Source organism: Heptranchias perlo, chromosome 6, assembly GCF_035084215.1.
Source record: "Heptranchias perlo isolate sHepPer1 chromosome 6, sHepPer1.hap1, whole genome shotgun sequence".
NCBI classification, from domain to species: Eukaryota; Metazoa; Chordata; class Chondrichthyes; order Hexanchiformes; family Hexanchidae; genus Heptranchias; species Heptranchias perlo.
Window position 1 is genome coordinate 63507675 of NC_090330.1, and position 16368 is coordinate 63524042.

The window sequence follows — 16368 nt, forward strand, 5'->3', positions numbered from 1 at the left end:
GTCCAAAACAAACATTTGTTTGGGAGCATTTATCATTCATAGTACTGTTGCACTAAGACAAAAAATTTTTACAGAATGTAATACAGAAAGTATTATTTGGTACAAGATACCTCAGTAAAATGCACTCCTTCACGAAGGCCACGAGGATCCACTCGTACAGTTATATGTCGACACTGATTCATCAGCTCCAAATGACTGGGGCACTGAATCCATGGCGCATTGCAGGTTAAAGCTAAGTGAAGTTGCAGAGAAATCCGTTCAGAGTTTTCTGGCAAAAATAAAAATTTGTAAAGGGAACATCATAAGTAAAGCATGTTAATATATATTTTACCAACAGTGTAGTTATATATAAAATCAGCAGTGTAACTATAATGGCAGAAGGCTGCACATACGTGTATTTTTATTAAGAAGAAATTTGCAGGTAAAAAGAAATGTAATGTCTGGAGTGTGATAGGCCCAATGTATGTTATAGCTACACAGACACTTAAGTGAATCTCCTGTGGTATTGCTCATGGTAAGTCAGATATCACACTGCTTTATAAAGACCATGTTATACCTGCTGCTAAGGTGAAGCTGTGTCTCAAGGGTACAACGTGTAATTGTTAAGTAAACGATGGATGAGATTGGATTTAATTGTTCTTCAGGCTGAACATTCATTTTCCTTTATTTAAAAAAAGTGATTGGTAAGGTTATTCAGGTTAGGCATTCTGGCTCCTGTATCAATTGACTGCCTTTGTTTATATATATGTTTTTTTGTAAGTATGACACAGAAATTTGTCTGACACCTGAAGTGTGATGGAAAGGAAATAGTGCTAAAATCACTGTTTATAATATTTCTAGAAAATCTTCAATGCATCTGTTCACAGTAAGTAACAGGATGCACTGCTTTATAAAGACATGAACATTATCCAAGGTATTATTCTGCTATCAACTTTGCTCAGTTACTAGCATCTCACCTCAGAGTGAGAAGGCTTCAGACTCTACTACAGACTTGAACACATAAGCTAGGCTGCACATCAGTGCAATAATTAGGAAGTGCTGCGTTGTTGGAGGTGCTGTCTTTTAGGAGAGTTTAAACCGGGCCCCCATCCTTCTGCTCAGGTGCATTTATACCACTTTCTGTTATTCTTGAAACTATTATTTTCCATTGTGGCTTGCCATCGTCGTATTTCACCATATCAATTGTTCTCTCTTGCCCTCCCCTCAAAATTATACTACTTTTTCACTGCACCATTTTTAAAAAAAAAAGTCTGTGGTACTCTGCGTTATAAATTCGGCCATGTAGCACCCATTGTTTCGGCACTACGCGACCTCCCGAAGTTCCAAAATGGCGCCGGGAATGCACGCTTCTAGCGTGACATGCACTGGACACCATCTTGGTAAAGGGTTTCGCGCGTGTACATTACGCACACCGGCAGCATGTGAAGTGGAGAGAATATGCGTTAGATCAGCATGCAAAGCTGATTTATAGTGATAGGCACCATTTTGGCACTCAACGCAATGTCTTAACCACTAACACCTGAACATGACAGCCTGAAGGACCCCCCACCAACGCTATTTAAAGGGACCATGCAGGATTTACGGGTTAGTTGATGGATTATTGATTTTGGCTGCTGATGCATTCGTACCTGTTTTTGGAGGATTCCTATACTTGAATACTAGAACGAGGGGTCATAGCTTAACATTTAGAGCCAGGAGTGAAGTTAGGAAATGCTTCCACACACAAAGGGTGGTAGAAGTTTGGAACTCTCTTCTGCAAATGGCAGTTGATGCTAGCTCAATTGTTAATTTTAAATCTGAGATTGGCAGATTTCTGTGAACCAAGGGTAAGGCGGATATATGGAGTTGGGTCATAGATCAACCATGTTCTCATTGAATGGCGGAACAGACTCAAGGGGCTAAATGCCATTGCTACTTGCTGCCTCCTGTTAAGCGTCGCCTTCTTCAGCAAGAAAGTGAGAAGTGTGTAGGTGAATGTTTTGCAGGATGTCTGGGTAATGTGCCTGTCGTGGCTGAATAGCTGCCAGTGAGTGACACCTGTGAGTTGTAGGTGTGCGGCTTGCAACAGTGGCAATGTGTGAGGGTGAGAGGAAGCATCTGATTGGAAGAGTTGAGTACTGATTGAAAGAGTTTGTTGGTAGGTAGGTGATGGGGGTTGTAGTGCATGGAGCAGTGGATACAGCTAGTGGTGCAGTTGGTAGGAGATGCCACTTGACAGTTGGCCTCACTCACCTTGACCGCTTGTATCAAAGCATTGAACATCTTCCTGCACTGCATCCATGTTCATGTTGCTATGCGCCTGGCATTGACTGCGTCCACTACTGCCTCCTGAGCTTATGTCTGGAGGGCCTCTTGCTCCCCCCTGCAAATATAGAATGCCCCTCCTTCTGTCCATCTCTTGCACCAAGGCCTGTAGTGCATCAGCAGAGAATCATGGTGCACGCACTCTCGCAGGCCTGGTACAAACTCAGATCGGCAGATTGGTGAAGTCTGACGTGCAGATTGGAGGATGTGAGATTTAGTAGTGCGCAACCTTTATTCAATGTTGTAACAGAACTCAACAGTTTGTAAACATAGGGACTTGTATCTGTGTTTTACGTGTGCGATGTCTGATCTCCGTTCAGACTCCATGCGGACCCGTATCTTATTTTTTGCAAATAAGAGGTGCAGCCTTCCTTTAAGAGGTGTGAGCAAATCAGCGATATTTGCCCCCCCCCCACCCCACCCACCATTGCTGGTGAGAAATGTGAACCTGATGCAAGGCCCGATTGCTGTGCTCCGATGAGGTAAGTGACCAGGCAGCACCAATGACTCGTGCTGCCTGCATCGGAACCATCGGGCGCGAGTTAATCGCGCACCATGAGGCCCGCACCCAGAATCGGGCCGTAATCAATTTAACCCCCTCTACGTTTGATTCCTTCTTACTGTTCTTTTACAGGAAAAACATACTTAATGGAAGTATGTTGCCTGGTACCCAATTATTCACCTACTTCTTAGTTCCAACTATTTTTGCCTCATGACTAAGCATTAAGTCTATTACTACCTCAATTAGATTTTAACATCTGAAGTTATGAAGCAGTCTTCCATTAACTCCTGAAATTGGTTTCCTCATTTTGAATTCTGCCCACTTACTGTTCACTTCAGTGTACAGCGATTATAGCTGTCCACAATTATTAGCCTCCTCCTCCCCCCAGAGAGCCTTAAAATCTATTCAAATTCAAATTGATCATTTTTCTTCAGTGGTCCCCATGAACTCAGAATTCCATAAAGGGCTCAGATTACTTCCCTTCCAAGGAAAGATCCACCCTCCAGTTAATGGACAGATTCTCCATAAAGGCTACTTCTCTCCTTTTTCCCCAACACCGATACACACTCGTGGGCCTGCTATTTGACATTCAAAATTCTCCGACTGTAACAATAGATTATGTACACTTTTTTCCAATCCATGTAGGGGTTTAATTAGGTTATTACAATTTTGAAAAACTTCATTCTCTTAAATCTTTTCTCTCTTGTATCAGGTCGATATTTTTGAAGCTTCCATTATTTGTCTTGATTTACTTGTTCTCCCACCTTTCCTGGGCCTTACTTCTGCCTCTTGCTGTTTCAAGTCCTTTTCTCATCTAGGACGCCTGGTTCCTTTTGTATATTTATACAGTACCTATCCCAATTTCTCGCTATTCTTGAAATCTCCCCCTCTCCATCATTTTCAATATATCTCCATAGCAATCTGAAGATTCAGTACATCCCTGTTAAAGAGAATGCACCCGAACTAAAAGCCACTGCAGTGTTGAATTAAAGCCAACCTTTATGCATCAGCAATTCATAATATCCTCATGAACTTCATAACTCGCTATAATCAATGAACTCTTAGTAATTATTATCCCATATAGATGTCTCACATTCTCCGAGCCATGTCCTTACATTTCTGCAACAATATTTCAGATTGCCTGGCCTTAATGTGATTAGTACAAATCAAATATCAACACGAGCATTATCCATAGTTTTTTTTATTAAAAAAGATGCTTTCCATGTTTCTAGTATTGCTTATTTTATCTAGTTAAAAACTAGATTTTTAAGCCTTAGCTTTATCTTGCCTACAAGCTACTCAACAGTCGCCAAACTTGTAATATTAATGTTCATCTCAATTTAAAGAAAGAACTTGCATTTATATAGTACAACACGTCCTTGGAACGTCCTAAAGTGCATAGCATCTAATGAATTACTTTTGAAGTCCAGTCACTATTGTTATGACAGCAAATTTATTGATGTATATATCCATGGTAGTTCCTTAGCCAGTGTCTTGCTTATTGTGAATTCAAATTTTGTTCCATGTCTCATGGATGAATCTCCAAATTTGAGCAAAGTAATTACAAACCATTTTGTATGCTCTGAACCTTCAATTCTAACAAAAATATTTTGTTTTTAATCTGCCCCTTTTTATTGTAAATTCAAACCCACTATTTCATACATGTAAAAATATTAACAGCACAAAACATTTCCTTGGTGTTTCAGATTAACTGGACCACAAACATGAAGGTGCTTGAATTGGAGTTTTAAAATCATCCATTCTGATCATTTCAAGGATAATCACATTCTGTTCAAAAACAGCATAAATTCTATACTCAACAACAGTCTGTGTAGCGTTCTCACATACAAGCCTTTGGATTCATTCCTGTTCAGATCTATGCAGCTAGATGCCAGTACAAATTCTTTGTGATGTCACCACCCTTTCTGATGTACACAAAAAGTATGCAATAACTGCAGCAGAGACGCTACTAGTTGTTGTCACCAAAGACTTTCACAGAACATAACTGAATTTCAATGGAAACCATTAGGAGAAATAGTTTCCATTGAAATACTTAACTGGAATAAAAAGTTTTTTTAAAACTGGCTGCCCCAAGTACCTGGAAAGAATCTAGTATGTTTTTCATCAATTTCAGAACATAGTTTTATAATCCAGCAACATCTAAAATGTCTGGTCTTTAGACCGGTCTGGTCAGAGAAAACAAAACTATTAGATATGTGCAAGATGAAGTTCTATTTTCAGGAATGTAATTGTTAGTGATGATACGGTAGCACAGTACATTGAAGTACCAACATATGGTGTCACTGAAAGGCGTAACGCTGCTCATATCTCTCAAGGTGCTGAGTTCCCAATTTCTGGATTACTAAATTTGTAATCACTTTGGAATACACCAAGAAGCACATGCCAGATAAAGTAGAACTAGATGAGGTAAATATAAAGAATGTAGCAAAAACGATAGCATGCAGAAAGAATATAGGGAGTACGAGGAAAATCAAACCAATCCCAATTATATGCAGGAAAAAGGCGGAGATAAAGGAACGAGGCATTAGCGTGGACACAAAAAAGTGAAAGGGAACAGCTGAAAATATGAACAAAAAAGATGAAGTGTATGTATTGCAATACTCCGAGTTCTAGAAATAAACTGCGGAATTAGAAGCAATTATATCACAGGAAGGTACAGATTTAATACTACTGACAGAAACTTTGCTGAAAACTGGGCAGGCATTGAAAATCGGGTTATAATATTTATAGGAGAGGCAGAATAGATCTGGTATCAATGGTAAAGGATGTAATTCATACTATAGCGAAGACTGATGTACACAAAAACAGTTTCAAACACAGTCAACGTGGTTAGAGATCAAAGATTAAAAAGATTGTTACATTAGAGGGGTGTCAACCTTGGCTCAGTGGTAGCACTCCTGCCTCCGAGTCAGAAGGTCTTAGGTTCAAGCCTCACTCCAGAGGCTTCAGGACAAAATCTAGGTTGAAACTTTGGTACAGCACCAAGGGTGTCTTTTGGATGAGACATCAAACCAAGGCCCCATCTGCTCTCTCAGGTGGTTGTAAAACATCGCATGGCACTATTCAAAGATGTCCTCCTGGTATCCTGGCCAATATTTGTCCCTCAACCAACATCACCAAAATAGATTATCTGGTCATTTATCTCATTGCTTTTTTTGTGGGACCTTGCTGTGCACAAATTAGCTACCACATCTTCCTACATTAGTAACTACACTTCAAAAGTAGTTTATTGGTTGTAAAGTGCTTTGGGACATCCAGAGGTCCTGAAAAGTGGTACTGTATATATACACATGCAAGTTCTTCTTTTGTTTCTTTGTACTCAAGATCCCATATTTATGGAAAGGAAGTGGAAGAAGAAATCTGTAGACAGATCAAAATGATGAGTAGGAATAACATTATTGTTCTAGGAGATTTTAATTACCCACTCAGTGATTGGGACAGGGAGAAGGTAAACAAAGAAAAAAGAATAGAATTCCTTAAATGTGTGCATGACTCCTTCAACAAGCAATACGATTGTATGCTTATAAGGGGAGAGGCAATGCTAGATCTAGCTATGAGTAATGATATAGATCAGGTGGATGAGTTAAATATGGGTGAGCACCTCAGGAGTAGTGATTATAATATGATATGGTCTAAGGTCCAAATAGAAAGGGGAAAAGTCAGTACAAAAACAAGGGTACCAGATTGGAATAGGGCAGATTTTAGAAAGATGAGAAGTGAGCTGGATGAGGGGAGGTGGAAAAGGAATTGGCACACATGACCATTGATCAACAGTGGGATTTTTTTATTATTTAAAAAAAGAGATTGCAAAGTTGCAGGATAAATATTTACCATTAAAAAGGAGACTACTTCAAATTTCAAAATGCTGTAGATAACTAAACAGGTTAAAAACAAACTAAAATTGAGAAAGAGGGCATATGGGTTCTATAGATCTGATTTTAAAAAAAAAGTATATGAAAAAATAAGGAAAGAGGTTAAGAAAGGGATAAGGAAAGCAAGGAGGGATATGGGGAGAGAATCTGAAAATATATTAAAAAGTGAAGTATTATACAGATGTATCAGTAAAAAGAGAATTGTTAAATGCGAGATTGGACCCTGAGAGGAGAGGAAAGTGAGTTAGCAGCAGAGAAGTGGAAATTTGCAGGGATACTTAACAAGTACTTTGCTTCAATGTTTACAAAAGAGGACACTGGGGAGGAGTTACATCTTGAAATGGTTAAAAGCAAGATGAGAGATATTACAATAAAATGCAATTATTAGAGAAGTTGATTAAGCTAAAGAAGAACAAAGTGCCGAGATACATCCAAGGATTCTGAGGGAATTGGAGGAAGAAATAGCGGAAGCCGTAGAAATTATATTTCAGGGTTCTATTGAGAGTGGATGTGTGCCGAAGGACTAGAAAATAGCCAATATAATACTCATTTACAAAAAAGGGGAACAGAGCTAACCTGGGTAATTACAGGCCAGTTAGTTTAACATTGTGATAGGAAAACATTTGGAACCTTTAATTAAAGATGAAATTACTATATATCTAGATGAATATAAAATCCTTAGAAGCAGCCATCAGAGATTTCGGAACGGTAGATTGTGCTTGACAAACCTGATAAGAGTTCTTTGAGGAAGGGATGGATATGATGAATGGGGGAAATGCAATGGATTTTCAGTAAGCCTTTGAAAAGGTACCATGCAGGAAACTACTAGAGAAGATTAAAGAGAAAGATAGCAAATTGGATTTAAAACTGGTTAGAAGGGAGGAAACTGAGAGTAAGAGTTAAGGGCAATTTTTCAGAGTGGTTGGAAATGGGTAGTAGTGTCCCATTGAGTTCTCTATGTACATCAATAATTTGGTTATAGGGCTAGAAGGAATGGTGTCCAAATTTGCAGATGATACTAAAGTAGGAGGCGTAGTAAATAATTCCAAATGAAGCTGTGAGGGAATATTGATAAGATGGTGGAATGGACAAAAAAAAATGGCAGATGGAATTCAATGTCAGTAAATGTTTGGTGCTACAGTTTGGTTAAAAAAGTCATAATTATACTTTGAGCAGAGAAAAGCTGGGTATTGTGGAAAAGCAGAGGGACTTTGGAGGGGGGTGGTTTAGGTTCAGAAGACATTAAAAAAAAGCAGCTCTTTAACGGTTAAGGTCGTAAAAAAGCTAATGGAATACTGAGTTTTACGGCAAGGGGTATAGAATATAAAAGTCAAGAAACAATGATGGATCTATATAAAACCTTAGTAAGACTACAGTTGGAGTACTCTGTGCAGTTTTTGGCGGCATGGTATAGGAAGGATGTTGGGTCAACTGAGAAGGTACAGTGCAGGATAGGGTAATGGAATGCTGCCTGGTATGAGGAAATACAAATACAAAGAAAGATTTCAAATCAGTCACAACTTTTTGTTAGAACAGAAAAGAGTAAGGAGTGATTTGAAAGAAGTATTTAAAATTATGAAGGAATAGGACAGTGTAGATAGAAAAAGATTGTTTCCAGTGATTGAGTGGACTAGAATAAGAGGACATAGATATAAGATAGATATAAGATAAATGTAAGAACTTTAGGACAAAAAGCAAGAGAAGCCATTTTTTTTAATGTAGAGGGTTACGAGGCTATGGAATGCACTACCAGGGTTAGTGATTGAAGCAGAAACTACGTCAACATTTAAGAACATAAGAAATAGGAGCAGGAGTTGGCCATACAGTCCCTCAAGCCTGCTCTGCCAGTCAATAAGATCATGGCAATCTCAACTCCACTTTCCCGCCCGATCCCCATATCCCTTGATTCCATTAGAGTCCAAAAATCTATCGATCTCAATCTTGAATATACTCAACTGAGCATCCAGAGCCCTCTGGGGTAAAGAATTCCAAATATTCACAACCCTCTGAGTGAAGAAATTCCTCCTCATCGCAGTCCTAAACATCCGACCCCTTATCCTGAGACTATGTCCCTGGTTCTAGACTCTCCAGCCAGGGGAAACATCATCTCAGCATCTACCCTGTCAAGCTCTCTTAGATTCTGATATGTTTCAATGAGATCACCTCTCATTCTTCTAAACGCCAGAGAGTAGAGGCCCATTCTACTCAATCTTTCCTCATAGGACAATCCTCTCATCCCAGGAATCAATCTAGTGAACCTTTGTTGCACCACCTCCAAGGCAAATATATCCCTCCCTACGTAAGGAGATCAAACTGTACATGGTACTCCGTGTGTGGTCTCACCAAAGCTCTGTACAAATGCAGCAAGACTTCCTTACTCTTGTACTCCAACCCCCTTGCAATAAAGGACAACGTGCCTTTTGCCTTCCTAATTTCTTGCTGTACCTTCATGCTAACTTTGTGTTGCATAAGCAAGGACATCCAAATCCCACTCACTTAACTTGTCGATATCCCTTTGCAGACTCTGTGTCCTCCTCACAGCTTATTTTCCCTCCTAGCTTTGTATCGTCAGCAAACTTGGGTACATTACACTCGGTCCATTCATCTAAGTCATTGATATAGATTGTAAATAGCTGAGGCCCAAGCACCGATCCTTGCAGCACCCCAATAGTTACAACCTGCCAACCCAAAAATTACCCATTTATTTCTACTCCCTGTTTTCTGTCCATTAACCAATCCTCTATCCATGCTAATATACCCCAATCCCATGAGCACTAATCTTGTGAAACAACCTCTTATGTGGCACCTTATCGAATGTCTTTTGAAAATCCAAATATACTACATCCACTGGTTCCCCTTTATCTACCCTGCTAGTTACACCCTCAAAACTCCAATAGATTTGTCAAACATGACTTCCCTTTCATAAAACCGTGTTGACTCTGCCTAATCAGATCATGATTGTCTAACTGCTGTTACTACATCCTTAATAATAGATTCTAGCATTTTCCCTACTACTGATGTCAGACTGACTGGCCTAGAGTTCCCTGTTTTCTCTCACCCTCCTTTCTTGAATAGCAGGGCTACATTTGCTACCTTCCAATCCATGGAAACTGTTCTAGAATCCAGGGAATTCTGGAAGATCACAACCAATGCATCCACTATCTCAGCAGCCACCTCTTTTAAAACACTAGGATGTAGGCCATCAGGTCCAGGGATTTGTTGGCTTTTAGTCCCATTAATTTTTCTAAAACTTTTTCTTTGCTAATCTTAATTACTTTAAGCGCCTCACTCTCCTCAGACCCTTGGTTCCCCACTATTTCCGGTATTTTTTTTGTGTCTTCTACTGTGAAGACAGATACAAAATATTTGTTTAACATCTCTGCCATTTCCTTATTCCCCATTATAATTTCTCCTTTCTCTGCCTCTAAGGGACCCACATTTAGTTTCGCTAATCTCTTCCATTTTATATACTAGTAGGAGCTCTTACAATCTGTTCTTATATTTCTTGCTAGTTTACACTCATATTCAATTTTCTCCCTCTTTATCCTTGTTAAGAATAGGTTGGAAAGATGGTAGGAAAGGGGAAAAAGGATATGGGATAAGGTAGGCATGTGGGATTAGGGTTACTGCTTGTGTGGTGGCTAAATAGCAACACAGACCGTTTCTGTGTTGCAATTTCTATGTAAAAGTAATTATTAATAGAAAATGAAAAAGGAGGATGTGCAAGCATGAGAGAAAAATACATATGCATAAGGGTCTGTCACAAGTCTACACTTGCCCAGCTCCCTGCAATTAGTCCAAACCAGCAACGGTGGAAGCCTGGGAGCAGGTTGCCACTTGACATATCTGGTGAGAAAAACAGTAGGGGATTTACTATCCAAATCAAATTTAAAAATAAATTGAACAGCGGCAACCTAAAAGCCTCTTTTAGGCTTCGTAGACAATCATACAATTATTATTACAAATGTACTGTGGGAGGTGCCGTTATTTGGATCAGACATTAAACCAAGGCCCTATATGCCCTCTCAGGTGGATGTAAAAGGTCCCTTGACGCTATTCAAAGAAGAGCAAGGGAGTTCTCCCCGGTGACCTAGCCAATATTTATCCCTCAACCAACATCACTAAAACAAAAGAAAATCTGGTCATTATGTCATTGTTGTTTGTGGGATCTTGCTGTGCGCAAATTATCTGCTACATTTCCCTACATTACAACTGTGATTACACTTCAAAAGTACTTCATTGGCTGTAAAGCACTCTGGGGTGTCCAGAGGTCATGAAAGGCGCGACATAAATGCAAGTTCTTTCTTTATAAGAACATTAAGAAATAGAAGCGGGGTGGGCCATACAGCCCCTGGAGCCTGCTTTGCCATTCAATAAGATCATGATTGATCTTCTCCCTCAACTCCACTTTCCTGCCCTATCCCCATATACTTTGATTCCCTTAGTGTCCAAATATCCATCGATCTGTGTCTTGAATATACTTAACGACTGAGCATCCACGGTCCTCTGGGATAGAGAATTCCAAAGATTCACAAAATCTGTAGTTCCAGTTCATAAGTTTAATGCCCAATGAGTGCAAAGCCTTTATTAAAAATGATTCATGATCAGAGAATTGCTCTCACCTGCATGTTCTGGAAACACTGGTTCTATGCCTACTCCATGGTCTGAAGGTGAAGCTAGATGGGCTGGATCCCGGAGGTAGATTCCACGTTGGTTTCCAACAGCAACGCTGAATCCCAAATTACTGCTGGTCATGGATGAATTTTGTATGAGGTAGTCATAAGCTTTATCAATCTGACAAGAGAAGAAAAATAAATGTCATATACTGAGTCAAATATTTTATAAGAAGAGTATAGAATCATAGAATCATAGAAGTTACAACATGGAAACAGGCCCTTCGGCCCAACATGTCCATGTCGCCCAGTTTATACCACTAAGCTAGTCCCAATTGCCTGCACTTGGCCCATATCCCTCGATACCCATCTTCCCCATGTAACTGTCCAAATGCTTTTTAAAAGACAAAATTGTACCCGCCTCTACTACTGCCTCTGGCAGCTCGTTCCAGACACTCACCACCCTTTGAGTGAAAAAATTGCCCCTCTGGATCCTTTTGTATCTCTCCCCTCTCACCTTAAATCTGTGCCCCCTCGTTATAGACTCCCCTACCTTTGGGAAAAGATTCTGACTATCGACCTTATCTATGCCCCTCATTATTTTATAGACTTCTATAAGATCACCCCTTAACCTCCTACTCTCCAGGGAATAAAGTCCCAGTCTGTCTAACCTCTCCCTGTAAGTCAAGCCATCAAGTCCCGGTAGCATCCTAGTAAATCTTTTCTGCACTCTTTCTAGTTTAATAATATCCTTTCTATAATAGGGTGACCAGAACTGTACACAGTACTCCAAGTGTGGCCTCACCAATGCCCTGTACAACTTCAACAAGACATCCCAACTCCTGCATTCAATGTTCTGACCAATGAAACCAAGCATGCTGAATGCCTTCTTCACCACCCTATCCACCTGTGACTCCACTTTCAAGGAGCTATGAATCTGTACTCCTAGATCTCTTTGTTCTATAACTCTCCCCAACGCCCTACCATTAACGGAGTAGGTCCTGGCCCGATTCGATCTACCAAAATGCATCACCTCACATTTATCTAAATTAAACTCCATCTGCCATTCATCGGCCCACTGGCCCAATTTATCAAGATCCCGTTGCAATCCTAGATAACCTTCTTCACTGTCCACAATGCCACCAATCTTGGTGTCATCTGCAAACTTACTAACCATGCCTCCTAAATTCTCATCCAAATCATTAATATAAATAACAAATAACAGCGGACCCAGCACCGATCCCTGAGGCACACCGCTGGACACAGGCATCCAGTTTGAAAAACAACCCTCGACAACCACCCTCTGTCTTCTGTCGTCAAGCCAATTTTGTATCCAATTGGCTACCTCACCTTGGATCCCATGAGATTTAACCTTATGTAACAACCTACCATGCGGTACCTTGTCAAATGCTTTGCTGAAGTCCATGTAGACCACGTCTACTGCACAGCCCTCATCTATCTTCTTGGTTACCCCTTCAAAAAACTCAATCAAATTCGTGAGACATGATTTTCCTCTCACAAAACCATGCTGACTGTTCCTAATTAGTCCCTGCCTCTCCAAATGCCTGCAGATCCTGTCCCTCAGAATACCCTCTAACAACTTACCCACTACAGATGTCAGGCTCACTGGTCTGTAGTTCCCAGGCTTTTCCCTGCCGCCCTTCTTAAACAAAGGCACAACATTTGCTACCCTCCAATCTTCAGGCACCTCACCTGTAGCGGTGGATGATTCAAATATCTCTGCTAGGGGACCCGCAATTTCCTCCCTAACCTCCCTTAACGTCCTGGGATACATTTCATCAGGTCCCGGAGATTTATCTACCTTGATGCGCGTTAAGACTTCCAGCACCTCCCTCTCTGTAATATGTACACTCCTCAAGACATCACTATTTATTTCCCCAAGTTTCCTAACATCCATGCCTTTCTCAACCGTAAATACCGATGTGAAATATTCATTCAGGATCTCACCCATCTCTTGTGGTTCCGCACTTAGATGACCTTGTTGATCCTTAAGAGGCCCTACTCTCTCCCTAGTTACCCTTTTGCCCTTTATGTATTTGTAGAAGCTCTTTGGATTCACCTTTGCCTGATCTGCCAAAGCAATCTCATATCCCCTTTTTGCCCTCCTGATTTCTCTCTTAACTCTACTCCGGCAATCTCTATACTCTTCAAGGGATCCACTTGATCCCAGCTGCCTATGCATGTCATATGCCTCCTTCTTATTTTTGACTAGTGCCTCAATCTCCCGAGTCATCCAAGGTTCCCTACTTCTACCAGCCTTGCCCTTCACTTTATAAGGAATGTGCTTACCCTGAACCCCGGTTAACACACTTTTGAAAGCCTCCCACTTACCAGACGTCCCTTTGCCTGCCAACAGACTCTCCCAATCAACTTCTGAAAGTTCCTGTCTAATACCATCAAAATTGGCCTTTCCCCAATTTAGAATTTTAACTTTTGGGCCAGACCTATCCTTCTCCATAGCTATCTTAAAACTAATGGAATTATGATCACTGGTCCCAAAGTGATCCCTCACTAACACTTCTGTCACCTGCCCTTCCTTATTTCCCAAGAGGAGGTCAAGTTTTGCCCCCTCTCTAGTCGGGCCATCCACATACTGAATGAGAAATTCCTCCTGAATACACTCAACAAATTTCTCTCCATCCAAGCCCCTAATGCTATGGCTGTCCCAGTCAATGTTGGGAAAGTTAAAGTCCCCTACTATTACCAAGTGTTAGTGTTATGTCAAGTAGTATTATCAGCAACAATGACTTATTAGCATTGGGGCAACTCTAGGATTTGGAAGAACTGGGAATGCAGCCTAGGGCCTGGCAGTACTGGGATGAGAACTGACTACGGGTCTAGCAATATTTTGAAGGGGATGGTCCCATAATTTCAGAAACTGGACTAAAAATGGTATGTGGTTGTAACATTCCAACGGTATTGCACCTGTAGGTGGCGCTGTGGACATAACATTATGTGATACACCGTTGAGAGACAGGACCACCTAATGCAACAAACAAGTGACCCATCTTTGTAACTACAAAACAGGGGGAAAAAGTTATTTTTTTTAAAAAGCAATAGTTTGAAATTTATGTATCTGAAAAAAAAAATCTGATCTTGAAAGTCAATGAAACAGCACTTGCGGATAGCTGGAGCTAAACAATGCCTGCAAAAAGGTGGCGCTCCAAACTCATCTCCCGATAGAATGGCCATTTGGACTTCCTAAAAAGCTTTCATGATAATCCAATTCTCCCTCCCCAATGCCACCATAGACTAGATTCATCGCGGAAAAAATCATACTCTGTGTAAAGAAAAGGAAACCAAGCAGCCAAACTGAATAATTATCCCAAGCTTGAAGACACAAAAACTACCCGACTACCTTCCACCTCCACAAACTAAACAAATAGCACCCACTCCTGCAGAGGAAATAGTCGCACAACTCCCTTTCCCCCACCACCCCACCAACTGGGGCAAAATTCTATGTCAACATTCATGATTAGATTGGATAGGTGGATAAAGGAAAATGGGTTGGAGGGATATGGGGACAGGGTGGGCAATAGTGACACCTTCCTCCTTACCAAGTTTTCCCGCTTGACTATACTCTCCAGCACTTGTCGTGTCCAAATTTCCTGGAGTGGTGGCGTGGACTAGTTAGGTCGAATGGCCTGTTTCCGTGTTGCAACTCCTATGCATTTCTATGTATTTGCTCTTCACCTTCTCCCACTGAGGCCAACTCACCTTTCACAGAATGAAAATTCCTCCAAGAAACTCCTCCGCTGAGGATAAACCAAACCCTTACTAAATGAAGAAATCTCCATCAGCTCCCACCACAGCTGAGGCAGTATTCACAAACCAAAACCTCCACCACCCAAGGCAAAATCGCTCAACAAAACTCACCCTCCTCTTCCCCCACTGACTGCAAAAACTCTCCCTCTGAATCAAAATCATCCTCCAGAACCCCCACATCCAGAGGAAAATATTGATTCCCATCTCTCAATCTCCCTTTGTCTCTTTCTCTTCCTCTCTGTCTACCCTATCCGCCTCTCCTTTTCTTCTTGCCCATTCCACTCACTTCCTCCTCCCATCACTCTCTCCAACTTCCCTCCCATTAGATGTTAGACGGTTCTTCTTTTCTCAGGTGCAATGGAACAAATTTCCGGCTTTTGCGGTGAGTGCTGGTTCACTATATATCTTCAAGTGAGTGCTAGATCGGTTCCAGCTGGGGTGGAGTTCGCATTATACAAGAGGTAGGTACCAAATAATATGCCATAGTCGATGTGGTCTCCTGGACTAACTTCAATCATCTGGAGAGATATTTTCCAGATTTTTCTTGCCTTCTTGGTATTGGGTTTTTGAATTTTTTTGCCTCTCCCAGGAGACTACATGACATCTAGATGGTAAGGAGTTTCTTGGTATGATGTATAAGGCATCACAACTGTATGGGACAGGCTAGATGGACCAACTGGTCATTTCCTGTTTAATGTTTTCGTATGCTCGTATGTATCTACCCTCTGCCCTCTCCCTTCACCCTGCTTTGCCATTATTTTTCTAAGTAACTAAAGTAAAATTATGGTTTAAACAGTTTTTAAAAAAAAATATTTCACAATATGATTAAATGTATCTATTGAATTGTCTTTTGTCTCTTTTAATGCTTTCATCAAAGTTTCTATTTAAAAACCTCAGCCTATTCCAAAAGCCCAGGCTCCAACTTGATATTTTTGCCTAGAGCTGTGAATGCTGTGAAGATGAATTTGGATCGTTCTTTAACTTTTAGTAATTCCTGCTTAGTTGGTTTTCAAAATTATTTGAAGAAAAGCTAGATGACAAATTTCAAAAGCTTTATTGAGGGAAAGTTTATATTAAATATTTTAGGTGTGTGTGATTGAGAGAGCGTGAGAAAGAGAGAGACAGAGGGGTGGATAGTGTCTTTCCTCATTTGATTTATTCTTTTTTTTTAAAAAAGTACACTGAATAGTTTAATTTTGAAAGTAAACAAAGCCTCTGAGGAAAATACATAGGAAGGAATGGTATGGGGAAGGGGAGGATGAAACCAGTT

The 16368-nt window shown here is 40.6% G+C and overlaps 1 protein-coding gene across 5 annotated transcripts in view; it reads right to left on the reverse strand.

Moving 5' to 3' along the window:
• The window catches only part of tpp2 (tripeptidyl peptidase 2), a 145853-nt gene that overhangs the window by 63484 nt on the left and 66001 nt on the right, over positions 1-16368 (reverse strand). For all 5 annotated transcript variants that reach the window (XR_010963287.1, XR_010963286.1, XM_067986425.1 and 2 more), the window contains exons 13-14: positions 11322-11493; positions 111-268 (exon numbers count right to left, since the gene is read on the reverse strand). Coding sequence is in view for 3 of the 5 variants with exons in the window: in XM_067986425.1 (XP_067842526.1) it covers positions 111-268; positions 11322-11493 (330 nt within the window). In the remaining 2 variants the exon portion in view is untranslated. The remainder of the gene's footprint in view (positions 1-110; positions 269-11321; positions 11494-16368) is intronic.